The following is a 25141-nucleotide window of genomic DNA, read 5'->3' on the forward strand; positions in this document are numbered from 1 at the left end:
TATAGTGTCGAACGTGGCCATCCGCGTGCAGCCGCGGGGACTATACTCGAAAAGCTGTGCATACGAAAAGGTATACCCCGGCCTTTAGTCAAACGCTCTTGCTTTGACGTCATTCAACCAGGAAGTAGAGGGCTGTAGTCCAAACCGGCCGTTCGCTGTAGGCATTGGCTGTTTCTCAAATCCAAGAACACAAAGAACGGACTTGCGGTATCGTGGAGATTGGTCTTGCCAGGCGAACTTGGAAGAACGAAGAAGAACGAATAATAATAATAATAGTAATATTTTCATGCGTCCTCTGTACTTGTGTTCTTGGGAATTGGAATTGAACTTCGACAGTTAATGATGACATAGAGGGAGAACACAAGGACGCAAGATCGCTGAACGCATATTGAGAAACTTCTGTGCTGCGTTGCATTCTAGGATGTGGCGGCCATGTTGATGGCCTCGTGAGTCGTGAATGTAAACATATAGCAAGTCGAACAAGGAAAAGCAGCAGAGTTGGGAGAATTATTAACAGTTTGTATCCATATGAAAAAAAGAGTGAATAAAGAGCCTTTTCAAGATAACGATTTCATGCCAATCTGTAAGCAAAGTCACGTACGACCTAGCTTCACAATTAGCTTAGTTAACGCAGCAGTTTTTGCTGTCAGCAGAGGGATCGCAACAGAAAGACAAATGTTGAAATTTTCCTGTATTTTGGCCGAGTAAAGTTAAACCGGGACATTTCCCTTATTTTCCATGTTGACTTAAGCTATATAAATTAATATTCAGATGTTATACTTCACTGTCGTATATATAAATGGCATGTATACACATTACTGAGGGTTTGAGGTTAATGTTTGGTTTCCTACATTAAATAGACCTTTTGCGAGTCGACGTCACAGTTACGTCACGCGCGCATGTGGTGGCAGAAAAACAGTGGAAACGAATGAGACACGAGTGAAACGAACAATATAACTCACTAGAAAATGTTTTGTTGTGCTGTTGAGTGTCAGAATAGGAATGCCAAAATAGATGACCTTCATTTTTATAGTATATCGTCGTCGAAGACACCATTTGAAGATAAACGTAGGTGTTTATGGTTGCAATAAAAGCACTCAACCGGACAGACTGGAGTGATGAAATCATCTGAAAATCTTTTAATTATTTGAATAGAAAATAATTAGAGAAGATATCCGGTGTTCTGTCGAAGTCTGATCCCTCTATGTGTTTCTTATAGCGTTTTCATCACGTTACGTTTATAATTTATTTAGAAAGATTAAAGATTTTAATTAGTTCATAATATCAATAATATTACCATTTATTAAAGTTTTCGTATTTTTTTTTTCATTTTCTATTACTTCTTTTTACCATATATCTTAGCCTATGTCTTCTTCCTGTTTGTTCTAAATTATGATGTTTACTAATAAATAAATTAATAAACATAGCACACACACACACACACACACACACACACACACACACACACACACACACACACACACACACACACACACACACACACACACACAATGTAAAGTGTTAATAATATATAAACAGGCCTATACAAATTAATTTGTATGTAAACATAATAGTTTTAGATCAAACACGTAGGATAAAAATATAAGGAAGAAATTGAAAACAGGAAATGATTAAATGTTTAATAAATGATATTATACAGAATACATGATAGTATTGCTCTTATAAGTACTTCAGAGATTCATACTGTAAAAATAATTGATTTACCAATAAAGAATAATACATACATTACATACTTGCAAGCATATTAGTGGCCAAGCCATTAAAACTTTTAATTTATTTAAAAAATTAAAGTTAACTTGGTGAAAACGTTATAAGAAACATTACACTTAAGAGAAATATAGGGGAAACAGACTTCTACAGAACACCGGAGCCTTTAAAATCACAGTTGCTAAAACACTTCACACAGCTATTGAGAAGCATTCACTTTCTGCCACCAGTTGGGCTCCGCCCACAAAAAACGTCATCTCTGTTTGGAAACACGCAAAAGGTCTATAAAACATTATGAAGTGTTGTCCTTATCTGTCATTTTTAATGTAAATTACTTTTAATGTGTTACTTTATTATTAATACAGCAACGGTTGAAATAATAACGCCAAATTAAGAAACCCCACTGGGAGAAAGTATGTCTATAAACAGAGCATAACAGTCCAAAAGAAGGCAATCAACATGGCCCCCACGCCAAGTAATGAAGTCACGATGCCCAAGCCCTATTATAGGGGCAGAGTAAACTTTTTCCCTGTGTTTTTGAAGGTATACTTGCATTTAAAGTGTTCTATATAACTTGTGTTCGTGTTTCCTGTGTGAAAAACGAAGGTTTTTGACACAATGTAGACTACTTATCTTTGTGTTGCTTGTTTAGCAGCTTAGCTTAGCCAGAGCCGTTTTAGCGGTGACTGACGTTTTCCTGTGGGCGGAGTTTGGTCAAACGCTCTTGCTTTGACGTCATTCGACCGGAAAGTAGGGGACTGTAGTCCAAACCGACCGTTCGCTGTAGGCTTTAAAATGTGAATTATATTAAAGAAAATATATCGCTTGGCATTGAACTTTGAGCTTTATAATTTTTCAGGTATTATTTATGCTATAACAGCAACATTACACACCAACTAAAGTTTAATACAAAGCATACAAGTCATTTACAATTGTGCTTTTTTCCAGATGAACTTCCAAAAGCAAATTATTACGATTTCTTTACTCACATGAATAGGTTGAGGATCGATACCATCAGGTTCTTTATAAAATCATATTATTTTTCTGCTCGACTATGAGTGATGAGTGTAGCAAACATTTCAGATTAGCAAGAGCACAACGCCATCTGGTGGCTGTGGGGAGACGTGCAGGTTAAGATGAAGTACTTGCATAAGAGCTTTGTGCTTGGGGAAGATGTTAATTGTGATTGTGTAACAGTAGCCTATATGAAGAGTTGGTGTATCTTCTCTTTCAGGCCTGTGGAGCAGCCACTAGTTTAACACAATGACTCAGATTATTATATAAATGTTGATATATGCAGCAAAGATCTCTGCGAATCAACCAGAAAATAACAAAAACTATTTGAACTATTTGCTCTTGGTGTCCAAAAATGTAACAATTGCGAAACATAATTGCTAAAAATAAAACAAATAAATGAAAAGACCTAAATATAATAAAAACTTTTTGTAGAACTTTAAAGCAAGTTGATTTAAAGTATCATATTACTGTAACATGTGGGTCATAATTTAACTGTAGGTAGATATTGTACTCTCATGACAATGAGTAGGCTATTAAATTATTTAAAAAAATACAAATATAACCAAAATAAAACAGAAGAAAATAATGACTTTGGACACCAAATGTAGCCTGCCTGCAAAAATCGCAAAGTTTGCTACAGAAAAGTTAAATACTAAGAATAACAACCTCTACAAGTGTAGGCTCTTACCTTATATACTGATGCAAATATTTAAGCTATATATTAACCAATACAAAAATAAACAAGAATGCATGTGCATAAAAATTAATCCATGTGTAAGATCAGCATTTCTGCATGTTGTCCAGCAGATGGCCTCGTGACACAGTGCAATGAAACATATTACAGACTGTAGTATTCTTTATTGTCATTTGGTTTTATTACTTTTTATGTTTTATTGTGCAAGTGGCGTCCTATAATTCATCATGTCATTTTTTAACTCAGCATTAGTGTTGTGTCATCCTTTGAAAACTTATGGTTCATATGTTAATGACAAAAATTACTTTTTTTTCCTCACAAAGAGCTGTTGTTAGTTTATAAGAATTATTGTTTTAATATGAATAAATAAATACTGTTTGTTTATTATTCGCTTTCTCTCTTGCTTATATGCTATTGCTTAAAACTCAGTACACAGTGGCATATTTCTCTCTCTCTCTCTCTCTCTCTCTCTCTCTCTCTCTCTCTCTCTCTCTCTCTCTCTCTCTCTCATTGGAGAGTGATTGTCTTTTAATCACAAGGATTAAAGGGAAAGCCTCAATCCAGCGCTTCTCCAAACATGTTTACTGTCTTTCTGAGTTCAGTAAATGACTCTTCAGTATGGATGAGCAGTGATGGGTTGTAAGAGAATACTAGAATCCCATTGACCCATTTATTTTTCTATGAACATACTAGTCATTGTTTCTATTTTGCAGTACTCATTGAAACACAACAATTATATTGTATACTACAGGACAGAACTGTTAGGAAACCATGGTTTGCTCGAAGAACTGTGGCACATCTCAGAACCACAATGACTGCAGTTAGCATTATGTTGTGAGTAAATAAAAGCTAGTAGACAATCACACTCAAGCAGATCAGAAAGAAAGGCAAAGGGAGGTGAAATAAGAAGGAGGCAGGGAAACCCATGTGATGTTGTAGGATGATCATAACATGAGTTTGTAATCCTGGATTTGTTTGTTCAGAATGCAGAAATCCAGCAGCGTGGTAAAGAGGTCAAGCCCTTCAAAACACAATGATATCAATGTATGTGTATGTGCGTGGGTGGGTGTGTGGTTCAAATAATATATGAAAAAAAACTATGGGATGGTTTCCCGGACAGGGATTATCTTAAGCCAGGACTAGACCTTAGTTTAATCATGAAAAATTACTAGCTTGAACAAACTAAAAACATTACTTTTGTGCATTTTGAGGCAAAATAAATGACATTGATGTATTTAAAGATATGTCAGTGCAAGTTGTTTTCATTTTGGACAGCTCTTACAGTTATTTTAGTCTAGGACTAGTCTAATCCCGGTCCGGGAAACCACCCCTATTTGAGTTTAATCTTCTTATTTAGTAAATAATGTATAATGGGCAGATTATTGTTTATGTTTACCAATAAAAGTCTTTTTCTGCCTATTACTGATGAAAGTTTGGACAAAATGAAATGACAACTACACACAGACACACACAAATATGGTGTGTTTTGAGGAATCTCCTTACCATACAATTGTTTTTTTACATTAATATTGAGGTGATCAGATGTCCCCATTTTCTGGGAACAGTCCTGTCATTTATTGGTGTTCTGTTCTCCACAAACCTACAACAATAAAAATACGAAAACATTTAAAAAGGTTTTGTTCCGTATTTGAATTCATGGATAATAACAAAAGATTTCATGATATTTTGACAAATGAACTATTAAATGTCCCTGCTTTTCATTTAAAAAATCCGGTCAAATGAATAAACATACAATACAAACACAGGTTAATAAAGTTATATTCAGATATTTTTTAAATAGCCTACATTAGTTTGTGACATATGCTGCATATTTTGAATTTTTTTATAATGTACAGGTAATATTTTCCGTTTCTTTTTTTGCAGCAAAAACAATAACAGTTTGCTGTTTTTATCGAAAAACAAACTATAAGAGACTAAAGCAGAAAATTATTGATTTTCCAAATAAAGTCGTGACTTCCACCACGAGCGTTGATTTACAATTCAGGCCATACGAGTCCTCAACAACACAATAATATCACCAGCAGCATTCATGTGTCTTTCACCCAGATCGGCTGAAACATATGGCGTTATCACAATCGACCAATGGGCGGCTACGAGGAACAGGTAAATTAGCTGACGTCACGGAAGCGAGAGCGCGCTTGGGGATGGGAAGAGGCTCGTGCGCGACAGCGAACCGCGTATTTGTCCGCCGTATAGGCCGGAGGTCTGCAAAATGACTCCGGTGTGGCGATAAAAATGGGGAACAGCCGGGACCCCGGTGGTTTGGGGTGGACACAACAACTGGACGGCGATCGCCAAGGAGGTTAACGCGAGGAAGATGCGTCGTTTCAAACAGATTTAATGGCTTGATGCATTTTATTTTAACTAATTGCCTCAAAAAACTACTGGATAGCGTTTTATCCGCCTATATATCCATCATTAATCCACTTCCATGGCGTTATTATCGACCCACACAGGTCACCCAGACCCAGAACTAAATCAGGCTGACCGGATTTAAGCCGATTAAGCTGTGGTATTCCCGGCGATGTCCGCGTCCTGCCTCGACCTGCGCAGCGCGATTTCAGCACCACCGCAGCTGGACAGCGACCGTATGGAACACACGAGCCGCCCGCTACCGCGTGCCGCGCCCGGTGGCCTCGGTATGGCTCTGGAGGAAGAGCTCGCAATACTGACCGGAGAACGGGACGAGGATGTACAGGTATCCGCTTTGGAGACACCTGTAAGCGGACAAGACTCTAATCTGCTGTCGCTGTTCCGACAGAAAGAGAAAGACCTGGTCATCGCTGCTAAACTGGGCAAAGCTCTACTTGAAAGAAACCAAGACCTCACAAAGCAATATGAAAAAATGACCAAGGATTTAAATGACAAACTTGAGGTGAGGCCTTTAAAAGTACCTCTAAACATTCAAGCATATATAAAAATGAATACATTCCTAAAATATATCTCTGAAGTATATCTATTAGTTTTCAAAACATACATCAAACACTGTCAAAAAATGGTCCCTATAGCTTTCACCACTATTTAAAAGGTCCTACTATATACCATGCAAGTACAGATATGTATACATTTGGTACCAATATGTACCCATGTGGTACTATTTAAAACTCTTTAGGTGCAACAGTGTACTTTTTAAAAGGGTACCCTCATGTTGAGCTGTGTGAGTTTAAACACATAGTTGGGTAACAACAACCAAGCATAGGGTTATTTTTTACCAAACAGCTGGGTTTGTCCATATTTAACCCAAATACAGGTTGAAACAAGCATGAATTTTTTGTGTAGCTTTCACTGGGGCGGCACTCCTTTGCACCTATAGGGGTGGTTTCCCGGACAGGAATTAGACTAGTCTTAGATTAAAATAAATATAAGAGCTGTACAAACTGAAAACAACATGCACTGATATCTTAAAATACATCAGGGCCATTTGTTTTTCCTCAAAATGCACACCAGTAATGTTTTAGTAAGGCATGTTCGTTAAAACTAGTTATATTTCAGAATTAAACTAAGGCATAGTCCTGGATTAAGATAATCCCTGTCCGGAAAACCACCCCAAAGAGTTTACACACTATAAAAATGACTGGGTTAAAATGACCCAATTTTGGGTTGTTGTTGTTGTTATGCAACCATGGGTTATAATAACCCAGCAGTTGGGTTAAAACAATATTTATCCAGCATGGGTTAACACAGCCATTTTTAGAGTACAGGGGTACATATGAGAACCAAATGTATACAAATGGAGCATTTTTACTGACACTGTAGTGCTGCAACCTATGGGTACAGTTACAAGAATTCATTCTTCTTTATTATTATTATATTATTTATCAGTATATACCATATTATCAAAAATGTAATGGACTAAATTATGTAAACACATTTAGTCCCATACTGTTATCATAATATATAATATATACTATATAATACTACAAGCAAGAAGCAGTATTTCCTATACTGGACACTTCTAAGGAGTATAGACCGTTTCAGCAGTAACAATATAAACAAGCGGCTGTCACGGTCCGCACGTAACGTCCGGTAAACTATAATATATATATATTTACCTGTTGTTTACAAAGTTAGTCTTATTTACAAATAAGACTTCTTAAAAAAAGAAGAGGATGTGATTCTGCTCACAATCTCAAATGTTTTTAAGACAAATACTTGATTATATTATGGTTAGGGTAGCAGGGGCGAAAGTAACATTTTTCAGAAAAACTTAATTTAAAAGATAATGTTTTAGACTGAGATATATTTTTGCTGTAGTTAATAACTCACAAGTGTGGTCTATCAATACCAGTTGGAATTTTGAACAAATGTAAACCAACTTCAGTGTAATTTCATATTGACAATAAGTAGCGCATTGTTACTTTCGAACCTGTCAGCTGGGTACACACAGGTGGGTCAAAAAGTAACACAACAGAACAAGATAGATATTTGTGGTAAACTTGTTTTTAGTAAATATACATGACTTTGACCTTGTTTATATGTAACCGCAAACATATTTTGTCATTTATCTTTGCAAAAAAATATTAATTACATTTTCATTTTTAAATTTCAAATGTTTCAAAAGCAACCTGACAGTAAACTTGAATTGTTGTAAATAATTTTTTTCAACAGTATATAAATACTATGAAAATTAAATTAAATCAAATTAGAATAATATACATTTTTAACATAATGTAACAGTATTAGCAGTGGGACAAAAGTAAGAAGTGTTACTTTCGTCCCAACAGGACACCTGACATTTAAACCGATTTACTTTTATTTTGAAAAACTCTGAGAAGGCACAGCTTTTTGGACCTACACACGCGAAACGATGAAGAAATAACACAATATTTGACAGCTCTGTCAAGGGTTGCGTGCTAAAGGTGCTGTCATAGTTTGCAAATGTAGTCAGAGCTCTGAGAAAATTGCTTTTACTTTTAACCCGTGTTCGGCCTGGTTCTCTCCTAATCGCACAGATATAAAAATATAAACATTTCTAAATTGTAAGTTATCAAAACACCAGAAAAGGAGCTAAGAACAGAAAACTTAACTTCATCTTACAGGAACAGTCTGTGTCTATCAAAAACAGTGCGATGATTCTCTTTCAATGGATTTTGCAGGTCTATTTCCTTTCTACCTAAACATAGCCTGGCTCCGCTTAATTTTAATTTCGCTTCAGCAGTACGTCTGGGATTGCTCTATAGAGTTTTGTTTTCTCCTGCAAAAATCTGCAGGACCAATCAGCGAACAGATGGGGGTGGCTAAGAACGATGACGTTGAGGTCGTGCGTCAGTTTTAGTTGTAGTTCAGTAATGGCAGCGGAGAAAGATGTGAGAAAAGCTATTCGGTCCTTTGTTGCAAAACTGCCAAATATACAGAATTTAAAGCCGGAGCAAGAACCAGGTTTGCTAAGTTTTGTTTGTCTGATTATTCTGACTTGTTGTTTCCGTCCGGTTTCGGTGCATGATATACGTCACGACCACACGTTAGCGATTGGCTTTGGCAGATCCTGAGTGACTCTGGGCAGATCCAATAGTTTTAAACTTCAACAATGGACCCTCCTTAACGGAAGTAACGCTTTGCAATGGAGCGTGGCCAGACTCTCTGTACAAATGAAATGAATGTACGAGAGTCTGGTTGGACCAGGCTACCTAAACACATGATCAACAGTAGATAATATTGTAATGCATTGCAGTGGTTTAGGCCTGCTGCATCCATACATTTAACCCTTGTGGGTTGTTCAAATTCACTACCCTTTCGGATTGTTCGTGGATGAAAACATTCACTAAATTAAATGGCTGTCCCCCCTGCGGATTGAAAAAGGAGCTAAATCCATGCTGATTCAGATCAGGGGAGGAGCCAAAACTTGACGCAGCATGCCGCCTTTTCTAAAGAGTTTTTATAGGGGACTGAAGATGTATCAGATAAATATTGTTTTCAATTTTTTTGCATAAATCTGTTAATCAATCTCATTACTGATCAAATGTTTACAATAATTCCATGATTTAACTCTTTAATTGCCAAGTTCATAAGTGATTTGGGGAAAAACACAACATGTCAAAGATTGGTAAAAACATTGGCTTTGATGCATTTTTAGTTTATGTGCAGCATCAGATATATTTATATTCTCCCTCTTTTACTGTTTTTGCCCCATTGACTTTCTTTACAACAAAATTTTTTGATTGCAAAGCCATGAGAAAAAAATTAAATCTGATGCTGCACAAAAACTAAAAATGCACCAAAGCCAATGTTTTTACTAATCTTTGACATGCCCAAGACTGTGAAAAGGTTAAAAAACCAGTCCACAATCACATTTTTATATTGCTATTTTATATTGAAAATCTGTCATTTTATGTGTGTTTTTTCCCCAAATCAGTGACATCACTTATGAAAGATGGATTTTTTGTAAATCTTTGTTAGTTTTGATCAGTACTGAGGTTGATTAACAGATTTGTGCGAAAAAAAAGAAAAAAAAGCATCTGATAAATTTTTACAGCCTTTTAATTTAGTGGCTGTTTCCATCCACCAACAACACAAAAGGGAAGTAGATTTACCCATGGTATATTGTTGAGGTTTTAAAAAAAAATCAAAGCATTTTTCCAAAATATGTGTCAATATAAGATTTGTCAACAATAAACATCATTCCATTTGCTGAAACACAGAGAAAGTTGTGGGCAAATTATGAAAACAAAAAAAAAACTCACACTGGCTGACAATGTTCCCAACAACCCATAGGGGTTCAAATGGAGATGTTTATTTGATCTGATGTTGACTGTGAATTGGGCCCTGTGTCAAACAGAGACTATGATTTGAATCTCATTCAGTCTTCTGAGTGATCCTGCAGACAAAGCTGAAGCTCTTTGGCTCTCTTGAGAGCCAGACACCTGGCAAATACCTGGCACATCTCCATGCAACTGTACCTCATGCACCATCACATCTTTAACTTAAATCTTTATCTTATCTTTAATTTATCCTTCTATATAAAATATATATATTAATACACTTTATGTTATATTTTAAATGCTTTAAGGAACCTTTTGGCAAATGCAAATAATTAGCATTGAAACGACTGTATGTGGTTTGATGGCCTTCACAGCACATTTCACAGTGTCACATTTAATCTTCTGCAATTATAGCAGTGCCCTGAAAGGTGCCTGCCTAACCCAGCATAAGACCTTTGTTTCACAGACCATGAAGTCTTGAGGTTTAAGTATCAGCGGTATGAAAAATCTCTTCAGTAATGAAAAAATGATTGGCTTGCAGGGAACATATAAATCACAAAAACTTCATTACATCACAGCAGATGAAATTTAAACTTGCCTCAAAAATTTTCCAAAACAAAGTTCCAGTGGGCAAAGAAGGACGCAAGCTGATTATAAAGTACCTGTTAGGCTGTATACACCATTAACAAATAACTTCAGGTGTTATCTCACTGTGATTTCAGCTCCTGGAGCAGGAGAAACACGAGCTGAGACGTCGTCTGGAGAGACGTGAGGGTGAATGGGAAGGTCGGGTGGCAGAACTGGAAACGGATTTACAACACCTGCAGAGGGAGCTTGAGAAACAACAGGTGCAGCTGCGTGAGGCAGACCGCGATAAGAGCCGCGCCATCAGCGAGCTGTCCGAACAGAACCATCGGCTCCTGGAGCAGCTCAACAGGGTGAGTGAGATCTAAATGAGAACTTGAGGAGCAAAATAACGTCTTGTTGGGACTATTTTTTGTAAACTAAACAGTTGTGGTGCTAGGTTTCTGATGCAAACCCAGTTAAGAAGGTCTGATATTGTTTGTACAGCCTATACACCAGTCAGTCCAAAAGGATGGTGTGCAAACAACAACAACAAAAAAAGGATATAATACATGACTTTAGATCAAGGGTCTCCAAATTTTTATGAGCAACGACTACAACAACGGAGGGCTATGAGCCGCCACTGTGTATGAATAGTTTTCCTTGAACAGACAAATTTGTTTGCTCTGTTGCAGCGGATTTTGTCATATTCATATTCAAGGAATCCAGCATTATGGATGTGAAATTTGCAGTCAAAAAAAAAAAACTTGAATTGTAATTGTCCTCAAAGAATGCATTTATTATTAATATATTGAACTATCTGTTTATATTTTCCTAAATCTCTGTTGATAAAGTCCAGACATCAGAAAATATCAGTCTATAGACGGTTATAGACAGCAGTAACAACATAAATAAGCGGCGTCCGTGGTCCACACGTAACTTCCGGTAAACTCTGCTAAGAATAAATAACAACAAAGTACTTTAAACATAGTTTATTTATATAACAAGCAAAATAAACAACACGTAGATTACCTAGGAAACCAAAACATTAGTTATTCTCGACAAGGTATTTGTTCAAGAGTTCAGGTTAGCAACTAGTCAGACCATTAAAAAAACTTAAACCGGAAGTAAAGTTCGGAGATGCGTATCGCGTCACTGCACGTGCGTCTAATGAAACGGTCTATACTCATATTTTCTGTTTTGAATAAGGGAAATAATATATGTGTTATGGATGTGACAAAAAAAGGAAACAAGTTTTTCGGAGACAACATACTTTGTAGGAATTCTTTAAATTAAAATGCACAAATCAGAAGCAATAATACCCAACAAATGAAGAAGGGACGGCGCTTTAAAAACAATTATTTAAATTTGTGTGTGTGCATTTTTGAGAAAGAAACAATATAATGCATGTGACAATTCTTTAATTTGCACTTACTTAACTAAGCTAAAAAAAAAAAAATTAGCTCCTTTACTGAAAAAATTATTCATTCAATTTACTAAATTTTTTAAGGTAAGTGGTTGCAATCAATTTATTTAAGCTACATTTAAACAAATGTTTTTTATTATATTTTACTAATCTTTTTTGTTTAAATGTAGCTTAAATAAATTGATTGCAACCAATTACCTTAAAAAAATTGAGTAAATTGAATAAATCAGTTTTTTTCAGTGTTAAAAAACTTTAACAAAGACTTTGCATGGGTATTTAAACCACAAAATATTGATATCTGAGATATCAGTATAGTTAAAAGCTTTACTTTTCATGCTAAGGTTGACATTTGCATGGAATTGCCCATATGATATTATTTTAAAATCATTAAAATAAAGCAACATATTGCAGTTTTATAAAGAGTTACCACGTTATTAAAATAGCATTATTGTATTCTGTAGACTGTTGAAAGTTTTATTGCATTCATTTACTAGATGCAGTGAATGTTGTTTTCCTGATTTTTTTATTAGACAAATATATTGTAGTTTAAGATATGAACTACCAAATGACACAACAGTTTTGTGATTTTTAAAGGAAAACACCACCGTTTTTCAATATTTTACTATGTTCTTACCTCAGCTTAGACAAATTAATACATACCTATCTTTATTCAATGCGTGAACTTAATCTTTGTACAGCATGAAGTGAATGTGTTAGCATTTAGCCTAGCCCCATTTTTTCATTAGGATCCAAACGGGGATTAATTTAGAAGCCACCAAACACTTCCATGTTTTCCCTATTTAAAGACTCTTACATGAGTAGTTACACGAGTAAGTATGGTGGCACAAAATAAAACGTGGCAATATTTTAGCGGATAAAAATTGAGAACTATATTGTATGGCGGAAGAGCACTTAGTTTGCACCACTTTGACTTCGGGCGCAGTAATAGTGACAGAAGTTTGAGCGAGAGGGGGGAGTAGTCAGGAGTGATGATCGACAGAGGTCAAAGTGCTGCAAACTAAGTGCTCTTCCGCCATACAATAGTTCTCATTTTTTATCCGCTTAAAAAAAACACGTTTTATTTTGTGCCACCATACTTACTCGTGTAACTACTCATGTCTTTAAATAGGGAAAACATGGAAATATTTGGTGCTTCTAAATTCATCCCTGTTTGGATCCTAAGGAATGAATGGGGCTAGGCTAAATGCTAACACATTCACGAGGCGCTGTATAAAGATTAAGTGCATGCATTGAATAAAGATAGGTTTGTATTAATTAATCTAAGTTGAGGTAAGAACATAGTAAAATATTGAAAAACAGTGGTGTTTTCCTTTAAGGAAAATGTGCATGTCCAGTCCAGTTGGGACCAATGCAGTTTGTGCTACACCACTGTCTGTAATGTTCCTACTGAGTGACTCATAACAACATTGAGCATTTGAGGTTTATTGATAGAGACCTGTCATTGTGCTTTAGTATTGGCTGGTTCTGCTGGCATCTCTCGTTCACGTCCGCATCCGAATTCTGCTCGGGTTTTATTGATTTTGCTCCGGGACACTGATAGCGATGCAGTATTGGCACAGCAGAGGTCACATCACAACGCCTTCCTGTTTGTAAACCAGCTTCTTTATCTGCGATGTTAAATCATCATAAATGTCCATAACACTAAACCTCCAGTCTCTTAATAATGTAACCCTGTCAGTCCTGTTTAACTTCATTCGCTCTTAATGTGATAGACGCACACACACATATGAATGCATAACACACATCTTATCATTATCACATGTGCTGCGCTGCTAATAAAATACACACACAACAGATGTAAAACACAGATGATGCTAATAAACTGACAGGGCAGGCTCTTGATTAGATATCTTAAAAAGAAAATAAGAATCTTGTGATAAACCATAAAGGGTGTCGGTAATTGTTGGTCATTTCTTTGATATTGCAAAGGTGTTCTAGAGATTAGCTTAAGCGAGGACTACGCCTTAGTTTTATTAGGAAATATAACTAGTTTTATCAAACATGCCTTACTAAAAACATTACTACAAAACAAAGGGCAATGATGTGTTTTAATTTTCTTAAAAACAATCCAGATTATTTACTCACCACCATGTCATCCAAAATGTTGATGTCTTTCTTTGTTTAGTGTAGAAGAAATTATGTTTTTTTTTTTTAGGAAAACATTCCAGGATTTTTCTCATTTTAATGGACTTTAATGGACCCCAACACTTAAAATTGCAGTTTCAAAGCACTCTTAACAATCCCCAAGCGAGGCATAAGGGTCTTATCTAGCGAAACGATTGCTATTTTGGCAAGAAAAATAAAAAATATGCACTTTTAAACCACAACTTCTCGTCTATCTCCGGTCCTGTGATGCGCCAGCGCGACCTCACGTAACACGTCATCACGTCAAGAGGTCACGGATGAAGTATCGAAACTACGCCCCAGTGTTTACAAGTGTGGAGAAAGAGGACCGTTCTGATGTTGTTGTATGTGGAATGATACTAATTAATGTCTTTGTGTCAGTTTATTGTTTAAAATGGTCCGCAAATGTGCGTTTCATATATGTAACACGTGACCTTTCCACGTCATTACGCAATTATGTGAGGTCTCGCTAGCTCGCAACACAGCCGGAGGAAAAAGAAAAGTTGTGGATTAAAAGTGCATATTTCTATTTTTCTTGCCAAAAATGGCAATCGTTTCGCTAGATATGCCTCGTTTGGGATCATTTAGAGTCCTTTGAAACTGCAATTTTTAACTGCATTAAAACTGTTAAGTGTTGGGGTCCATTAAAGTCCATTAAAACTGAGAAAAATCCTGGATTGTTTTGCTCAAAAAACATAATTTCTTCTCGACTGAACAAAGAAAGACATCAACATTTTGGATGACATGGTGGTGAGTAAATTTTCTTCTTTTTTTTTTAAAGTGGACTAATCCTTTAAGATATGTCAGGGCAAGTTTTTTTCAGTTTAGACAGCTCTTAACATTTATTTTAGTCTAGGCCCACATTTACACATAGCCGGGTATTTAAAGAAACAAATATTTCCCCAGCTCCGTTTTCAATAATAACATCATGCACACAACATTGTTTTCAAAAAACTTGTCATTTACATCAACCTGCATAAATACGCCGTTAAGCCGGAGGTTTTAGAAAAACTCGTTTTCTGTGATAAAAACTGGGTTTTCTTGTAAATGAGAGGCCAAACCACAGGGAAATATGTGCGTCTTTCCTTCATGTAAACGGGGCATAGGACTAGTCTTATCCCTGTCCAAAAAACGCCCTTTAAAGTTTTAAAGGGCGCCTATTATGCACATTTTTACAAGATGTAATTTAAGTCTCAGGTGTGCCTACAGTGTGTCTGTAAAGTTTCAGCTCAAAATACCCCACAGATCATTTATTATAGCATGTCCAAAATGACCCTATTTGGGTGGGAATATAAATGTGTGTACCTTTAAATGTAAATGAGCTACAGCTCTCACATCCTTGCCAAAAGACAGTAAGCGCTTTTGGTTAAAATAAATCAGATTCCTGTGAATGCAGTCTGAGACAATAGTTTATTTAGCCACATTAGTGCTCCAAAGTACTAACAAACACAGCTTTTGGGTAAAATGGACCAGTCAATCAGTGGCTGTGGGGGGGGGGGGGGGGCTTTATCAATGTGATGTCACTTTAACAAGAAAATCAAAACAGCATGTCTAATGAGACTGCTGCTGTGGGGATTAAAAGGAGGAGAGGGTGGATTTTTTCACGGTACGGTTGTTGTGTTCATACAATCCCAACACACTTTTATGTCCACTTTTATATAATGGTTGGCCTTAACAGAGTCTCACGGCGTTGCGTATAAATAGTGTTAAAATCGTGCAATACCTACGCCAAATACTACTTTGGGGTGCATATGATACGCCAGTCCTTTCCATTCAATTAAACGGCGCATCTTTTTTTGTTGTTTTATTTATTGGTTTCTCAATTTTTTTGCTATTTTTTACAATTTTCTCTTGGGTTTAGGGTTAGAATAACTTTGTGTTATATAAAAATGACATCCTAACTCAAACCCCAATTCTAACCCCAACTCCAAGCGACCATGGGCTAAATATAGACAAAAACATGAAGAAAACTGTATATTAAATTACCTCCTTAAGCAAATCTCAAATCTAACCCTAAACCCAAGCGAAAATGGTTTAAATAAAAATTTTATACAATAAATAAAACGACAAAAAAAGATGCGCCGTTTAAGTGAATGGGAAGGACTGGCAGATCATATGCACGCCAAAGTGGAATTTTTGGCGTATGTATTGCAGGATTTTTACACTTCTTCATGAGACTGGGTAGGTTTTTTGGGTTGCTTGCTAGTTTATTGTGAGGTGGTTACTTGCTGGCCCAAAAACTAGATGAACTAAGAGATAAACATACTGATGGATCTTATAGTTGTGTCAGTTCTGCGGGTCAACAGGAAGTAACATAAGGTGGGTCAGATGAACTGTGTGACTCAGATGGGATTAGAATTTATTTCAGATCCTATTACAGCTGACAGATATAAGAGACAAAAAGAAAGATCATCACAATTTAAACACCACTAATAGGGACTAAAGACCTCATTAATATCACATGCATCTCTGAATCAAGAAAGTTTTAAAGCAATTTCAATAATGTCAAATGATCAATCAAATGATCTCAGCTCTTTGCATTACCTTTGTAGCTCTGTGTACTTACTCAGGTTCTCAAAAGAGAGGAAGGGGAAGGACAGGGAACAGGAATCAATCTGAGAAGAAAAATGTTTATTACATGCATGAATGACAGCATAAGTGTTTACATAATGTACTTAACATATTGTGTTATGTGAACAGATGCTTCTGTTGCATACACACACACACAAACACCTGTCCGTCTGCCAGCCCTTAGGGCAGGACGTTGTCAAAAAAGCCAAAGCCCCAGCGACTTAATCTGATCAGAGGAGCATTTTACTAATTACATTAGAGGGAAGATTTAGAGAGACGAGGGGGGGACTAAACAGGCTCGCATTTCATTATTGAAGTGGTGTGATTTTGTTCCTTTTTAAAAGATTTGAAGCCATTGATTATATGCTCTCTCTGGTAAACAGGATTATGTTGGATTGAAAATGAATGGTAATGTAACAGCAGATTGTGGGACAGTGCACCGAGCATATTTTGCCTGCTTACAAATAGATAGAAACTCTAGAGTTCATCCAAAAATTTAAGCTTTGTCATTATCATTTGATCCTTCAATGTTTTTCTTTGTTCTCGTCAAATGCAGATTTTTTTAAAGGATTTGTCAATTTTCTAAAAAAAAATTCAGATAAATGACTCACCACCATGTCATCCAAAATGTTGATGTCTTTCTTTGTTCAGTCGAGAAGAAATTATGCTTTTTGAGGAAAACATTCCAGGATTTTTCTCATTTTAATGGACTTTAATGGACCCCAACACTTAACAGTTTTAATGAAGTTTAAAATGGCAGTTTCAAAGGACTCTAAATGATCCCAAACAAGGCATAAGGGTCTTATCTAGCAAAACGATTGTCATTTTTGACAATAAAAATAACAAATATACACTTTTAAAGCACAACTTCTCGTCTAAATCCGGTCCAGCGCGACCTAACGTAAATGCGTAGTGACGTAGGGAGGTCACGTGTTACATAAATAAAACGCACATTTGCGGACCATTGTAAACAATAAACTGACACAAAGACATTAATTAGCATCAGTTGACGTACAACAATGTAGGAACGGTCCTCGTTCTCAACACTTGTAAACACTGGGGCGGAGTTTCGCGTTCGTCCTCTGTGACCTCTTGACGTCATGACGTATTGCGTGGGGTCACGTTGGCGCATCACGACCGGATTTAAACGAGAAGTTGTGCTTTAAAAGTGACAATCGTTTTGCTAGATAAGACCCTTTTGCCTCGTTTGGGATCATTTAGAGTCCTTTGAAACTCTGTTGTAAAAAACTGTTAAGTGTTGAGTTAAGTATTAAATGTTGGGCTCTATTAAAGTCCATTAAAATGAGAAAAATCCTGCAATGTTTTCCTCAAAAAACATAAATTCTTCTCGACTGAACAAAGAAAGACATCAACATTTTGGATGACATGGTGGTGAGTAAATTATCTGGATTTTTCTTTTAAGAAAATTGAATATTCCTTTAAGAGTCCTTTTAAAATGTAATTTTAAACTGCATTAAAACTGTTAAGTGTTGGGATCCATTGAAGTCCATTAAAATGAGAAAAATCCTGCAATGTTTTCCTCAAAAAAAACATAATTTCTTCTCGACTGAACAAAGAAAGACATCAACATTTTGGATGATATGGTGGTGAGTAAATTATCTGGATTTTTTTTTAAGAAAATTGACTAATCCTTTAAGTGTTGTTTTGGGTTACTATTGGAGTGGATGGTGACTGCCTCTGCAATAATAACTTTAGTTTAGAGATTTCACAGGTTTCCTCTCATGCATCTATGACTAAGGGATTTCTCAGTTTACCAATCACGGTTCCCACATATCTCTTTGGCAACCCCAAATGTCATCTTAAGCTCTATTTGCTACCATGGAAACGTGATATCCCTCTCCTCCCAAACCTTAACCCCATCGACCCCTGTGCTGTAATGAAATGTACAGACAAACACAATCAATAACAGATCAACTTAAAAAAAATAAAATAGTTAAAACACAAACCTAATTCTGCTTAAAGAAATATACAGAAACATTTCTGTTATGCACATGAAGCATTTATGTAAGGGAAATTACACACATGAGTCCCTGATGCCGCGTGATTTGCCTGAAGCTCAATTAAAATAATCGTTGTGTTGTGCGTGTGTGTGTGTCATGTGCTGTTGATCATGATGAGCTGTCAGTTGTCTGTTTTCCATTCCTCCCACATTCATTAACATTTGATCAGAAACAATTGACACTGCTATTACATTGTTGAATGCACTACAGTGTACAATCTAATGAAGTTTATTAGGAACATTGGTGAAGATAATAGAAATTGAATTCTTTTCATTATATTTACATTTTAAATGTCTGAATGAATGATGTCAGATCCTCTTGGTTAGGTTGTGGAGAAACATTTAAGACAAAGTTGACATTTAAATGAGACAGAAATGATAACGTGGGTTAGGTGCCATCCATGAGCTGTGGAGGAGTAGTCACTGAGCAAACTTTTTTATCCAGAACTTTTCACAAGATATGAATAAAATATAAATATAAAAAATATAACATCAGTGCTAAAAACTCAATTAACTATTTAAATGGACCAAAGTGCTGTTCAAAATTAATAAATAATATAAAACACAAGACTGTCCTCCAAAAATAATGACCTCTAGGTCGTTTGTGCAAGCACCTTATTATGACTTAAAGTGACATATTAAGGGATTAGTGTCCTCTAGTGGCCATAGCTTATAAATACAACATGTTGTTACGTTTTAAGGTTTTTGCCTTATACGTCAGATTAGACACATTTAATTTTATGAATTTGTACATTTAGAAACGGTTTCATAAACATTTATGGTTTTTAAGATATTTTGGAGCATCTAACCCCACCCTCACCCTTACCCTAAACCCAACCACTTCTCAACATATAAAACACAACACACAAGTAAAAGTACAGTCAGGTATTTATTGCATAAAAGTATTACAAACCATTCACGTTGCAAACCTTGCGAACTGAAGCCATACGGTTACTTTATATGTAAATTGGCCACAAGAGCCAATAGCGCTTCACATTCTTAGCTGACGTAATGATGCGATCAGTCACGAGACACACGAGAGCCAATGCCTTTTCACAATCATAGATGACGTATCATCACTCTGGCGGCAGTTTTTGAATCAGTCTACACCGGATCTGATATTTATAGTGGATTGTCATCACTTTTGCATATTTTCTTCAAATAAATCGATCGTTTGACCTCGGTACACTTGGAATATTTGAAGTACATTTTTACTGTTTTACAGTAATCTTTATTGGCGCGGAGCGATTTAAATCGTACAAGTAGTACCGGCTATGCGTAATAACTTTGGAGCGGTTATTATTTGAAAAGAACGAACCTGCAAATGTCTCAACTGACCAATCAGAATCAAGCATTCCAGAGAGCCGTGTAATAAGAGAAAACAAGGTACATCTTCACAAAAGACTAAGGTATGGTATTTGGTTTGCTTTTGTTAGAATTTAAGACTGGACTAAAATGGTCACAATACATGAAATGATGATTAAAGGCAAAACTGGAATGGTCTCTAAATTTTTTCCTCGGCTGTGTTATATTTAAGCCATGTTGGATAAATATTGAACAGAACACACACGCTGGGTTAAAATTGACCCAATGCTGGGTTGTTTTAATGCAACTGCTGGGTTACTTGAACACCTGGTTGCATAACAACAACCCAAAATTGGATTTTGTCCAATATTTACCCAACATGGCTTAAAAAATAACACAGCCATTTTAGAGTGCTTTATGATTAAACATATCTTATTGTAGTATCTGAGTTTAAGTGATTTTAATCTCATTCTTGTCTGGTCGGGTACAGTGAAGGATTCTGCGGTTGCCATGGTGACACTCATAGATGATGTGAGTCAGTTTCATCTTACTCATGATGCTAATGTCTGTGTTTCACACCTGCAGTGGTCTGATCAAAAGCAGCCAATTGGCTCAGAAAACACAAGGGTCTTAACCAGAAGATTTAGAAATGAAACGCACGTTTGATGTGTGTTGTGGGACTGTGTGCGTCTGTAGTTTCTCTGTGTTATCTGTGTTATGACTCATGCTCATAGATTATTTGAACAGCAGAAGCCTACGTTTCTCTTTTGAACTGCACCATTAAAATGTTGATACAAAGAAATGAATAGTCTCTTATCATTCATTGACATTGGACACATTTAAAAGGATGATAAGGTTTCTCTTTTTTGGACAAAAACTGTTTATTTCCACTTTTGTTTTTCACATTAAAAAGATGTCAAATGACATGAGGACAAATAAATACAAATTTATATTTCTCTTCAATAAAACTTTCATTTCAATAACTATTCCTTTAACTCTTTTCTCGCCATTGACGAGTTATCTCATCAATAAAAAGAAAACATTTCCCTGCCAATGATGCTTTCCTGGTGAGTTTTTATGGTAATCTGTAATTCCACTATTATCCACTAGATGGCCCAATTAAAAAAAAAAAACTGAAGCAAAAACTAATTTAACAACATTTTAACCTCTGTGTATGTTTTGATCATTGTTCTGAATCTGATCTCTAACAAAATTCCTTTAATTATTTCAGCTTTATGCTCAAAATTTTGTATTTTTGAAGAAACCTACATATTTAAGAGGTTATAAAAAGAGAACAAATGAATATAGGATGAAACGTTTTATTTTTCCCCCGGTTTGTTTCCCATTTGTTTGAAAGCAGAGGGTCTGTTCTTTCATTTCATATATTTATATGTTTATATATTTTTTTAGATGAAACATTTTCTCGAAGACATTTTTTGAAACTTTTGTGCAAATCACAAAAAAATTGTTGGCGGGCCTTTAAAAAAAAAAAGACTGGCAGGGAATGAGTTAAAATAAACATCCCATGCAATTAATCTGTTACATAGTGATCTAGTGAAGAAGTGAAAGAAGGGATGCTCACTAGTTTTGTGTTCTAATACTAGAGAAGTTAATACTGACATTTTAAGGATAGTGAAAAAGAAGACATTATCCTGAGCCATGCAACTGAATCAAAGTTTAATATCTAAACCCTAAAGAAAACATCAGGATTGTCACCATACTATACCGTGTTTCAGATGACACTATGCCGTGTTTTCAGCCTCTGCAAGGCTTTTTGAAGAAACAGTTAACTAAAATATACAAGATTAAGTTGTACATTTTTGTCATAAGGTAATTTTTTTCCATTGAAATGTATAAATGATTTAAAAGTTGAATAAATGAGCTTTGTATTGATGTACGGTTTGTTAGAATAAAATAATGTGTGCATGGCTGAGATACAACTTTTTGAAAATCAGGAATCTGAGGTTGCAAATAAACTCCTAAAAAAAATCAAAATATTGAGAAAATCACTGTTAAAGTTATCCAAATTAAATCCAGGAATATAATCTTAATATTCAATATTTTGACCCATACAATGTATTGTAAGCTATTATATACCTGTGACTTATGACTGGTTTTGTGGTCAGGGTCACATTTTTGCAGTGAACATCTAGCATAACCTAAAGAGGAATGTGTGAATGTGTCCACAGGCTGCTGAAGTGGAGAAGCAGTTATCAACTCAGGTTCACTCTTTACAAGAAGATTTCAGAGAAAAAAGCATCTCTACCAACCAGCACATGACTCGCCTTGAGACCCTGCAGGCCGAGGTAAGGAATTATAGGAGGTTTTCGGATGTAATCCTAAAGAGAAAACAAACAACAAATGATAACTTAAATGATCTGAAATCAAATACTCACATTTATGTTATAGCTCTATAATCTGGATGGAAACAATTCTGTTATATGCATTTATTTGCATGCATCTTAAGAAGCAGCATTTGAAAAAAGAAAAAAAAAATCTGGGATTCACAGTATTACAGTTTCATGACCAAAAATGTTGACAGGTTTTATGATAAATTCTCTCTGTTTTTTCGCTGATTTCCTCTGTTTTCCTTTCTTTGTTTATTATTTTATATTCTTCATTAAACAGCAAGGCCTTGAAGTAAGTGCTGAGAAACTTTTTCCTCTTTCTGCATGTACTTCATACTCAGTGTGTCTCTTCGTCATCCCATTTCATTGTGCGATACAAAACACTGCTGGATCAAATCCTGTTTTCTGTTACATCTGTGCGAAAAAGCATTTCTTAATGCCTGCAAACCTGGGTCAATGATGTGAAGTTAATTATTTTGTGTTCGTATGGTTCAATTAAATGTAAAAGAGTTAAAATTTCAAAATAAATTTGCGGATTACTTGCATACATTTTCATTTTTGAGGACCAAGTCTAAAATTTCTGATTTTATTTAATTTTGAAAGAATATTTGGGGAATAATTGCAAAAATGTCAGTGTGTAACCGGTCTGTGTCAATTGGTGTAATTATTTTTCTTTAATGAAAATATAAATATATTTATAAAAAATGTGGAATAAAATATAATCATCTAGTATGATTTTTTTTTACATATATTTTTACATAATTTGTCAAAGATTATTTAGAAAACTGAGCTGTTTTCAGCATATGTCAGGACAAATATTACAAAAACGCAATAAAATGTAACATTTTTTTGATGATTACGCTTACATTCCATCAAGGGGGATAAAATATTTAATATTTCTCATTCTTTGGCACAATTGGCGGTTACACCATTTAACCATTTTTTTTTAGGTCCATTCAGTCTTAACTTTCATAAAAATGGTGCAAATGTCATTTTTTATTGCATAAAACCAACATACTGTAAATACACCATGTGCACTGAAATAAACCTGATGCATGCTTTTAAATTTTTTTTAAATCTTTTAAAGATTTTTGAATTTCTCATCTTGCCAAACTGTTTTTGTCACTGACCCACCTAATGGTAGTTGGATCTTTTTAAAGGGTACTGTCCTAGTGACAGCTGGGGTAGATATTTGACAATTTTTTCTAACAGTGTAGGGTTTACTCACAGATGGTCTTATGATTAGTTGTCAATACATGAGCGAGCCGTCCATCAGCAAAGATCTGATTTACAGCGATCAATTGAACTTTGGCTCATTCTCGTTCAGTTTGTCGGTGGCGTCTGTGTACCAGTTCAGGAAACTTCTGTGCTATTTTAGGACCGAATACTGCAGTGTCTGGATCCTCCTTAAGCTGCAGGGGAAATCTTCGTCTGTTTGTGATGTTTCCTCATTCTGCTGAGACACAAGACACAGTTATTTACCAGTGTCACATCAGCTAGGCTGCGTGTTGCGTATTATGCCCTAAAAACACATGGTTGGGTAGAAAAATTTGTCGACCCTACGATATTTGGGTATTTAACAAGTAAAGGTACCAAGAAGTGGTGGTGATATTGATAAAAATTATATTACATGTTATATATAAAGTACTGTGCAGAAGTATTAAGCCACCACCACACGACTTGTTGTTTTAGAAGTTTTAATGTCCATCCATACTTAATTTTCAATCTATTTTATTAAGATACAAACAGAAAATACAGGAAATATGTACAAAAAAAGGAAAAAAATAATTTTGAGGACTAAATGTCTTCTTTAGGCATCTTCGGTTTAGTGTGACCTCTCTTGGAACTAAAAGACTAATTTCTTAAAAAAATGTATTTTATTTAGGTTTAAGAGATCCTGCAGTTTCCTTCTATTGCTCAAGTGAAAGAGGAGTTTACCCTAAAAACTTGACACATCAGTTTATATTTTTATACAGTTTTTAATACTACATTCACATTTCCTGTATTTTCTGGATATTTTCTATTAAAGAGACTGAGAAATAATTATAAATGATCACTATAAATTATAAAAACTACAAATCTAATTCTGGCATGGTGGTCTAATAAAATAATATTCGCAAAATACTTTTTTGCCAAAAGGTCTTAATTAAAATTTTTATTTAACATCTTTTTATTGACATCTTTTGAATCCTTTTTTTAATATTTTGTAATTGGGTGATTGGATATATAGTTGATTAATTCATACAGATTGTTTTTTTTACTTTATTTAAAAAGCTTTTTCGTGAACAAATTTTTTCCCCAATGAAAACCTCTTAGGTCCTCGTGTGTGTTCAAATAAATTATTTTAGGAGCACTAGTGGCAGTGTGCCAATTTTTGTTTCTTATCAGTTAAGTATTTGTGGTTGATCATGGACCTGATTAAAAGCTTGCGAGGAGGACTGCACATGCAAAACCCCCCAAAAATGTTAGGGTACAGGTTGGGGGCAACAAATAATCAGTGTTGGGGGTGACGCATTACAAGTAACGTGCATTACATAACAATATTACTTTTCTGAAGTAACGAGTGAAGTAACGCATTACTTTTTAAATGTACACATTCATACT

At 35.4% G+C, this 25141-nt stretch overlaps 1 protein-coding gene across 1 annotated transcript in view; it reads left to right on the forward strand.

Moving 5' to 3' along the window:
* Positions 1-5615: 5615 nt before the first annotated feature.
* The window catches only part of LOC135730373 (BICD family-like cargo adapter 1), a 47025-nt gene continuing 27499 nt past the window's right edge, over positions 5616-25141 (forward strand). Inside the window, exons 1-4 of the mRNA XM_065248277.2 lie at positions 5616-6335; positions 10881-11096; positions 22379-22495; positions 22818-22829. Of these exons, the coding sequence (XP_065104349.1) occupies positions 5985-6335; positions 10881-11096; positions 22379-22495; positions 22818-22829 (696 nt within the window). The 5' untranslated portion in view covers positions 5616-5984. The remainder of the gene's footprint in view (positions 6336-10880; positions 11097-22378; positions 22496-22817; positions 22830-25141) is intronic.

The sequence above is a fragment of the Paramisgurnus dabryanus genome, chromosome 11 (assembly GCF_030506205.2).
Source record: "Paramisgurnus dabryanus chromosome 11, PD_genome_1.1, whole genome shotgun sequence".
NCBI classification, from domain to species: domain Eukaryota; kingdom Metazoa; phylum Chordata; class Actinopteri; order Cypriniformes; family Cobitidae; genus Paramisgurnus; species Paramisgurnus dabryanus.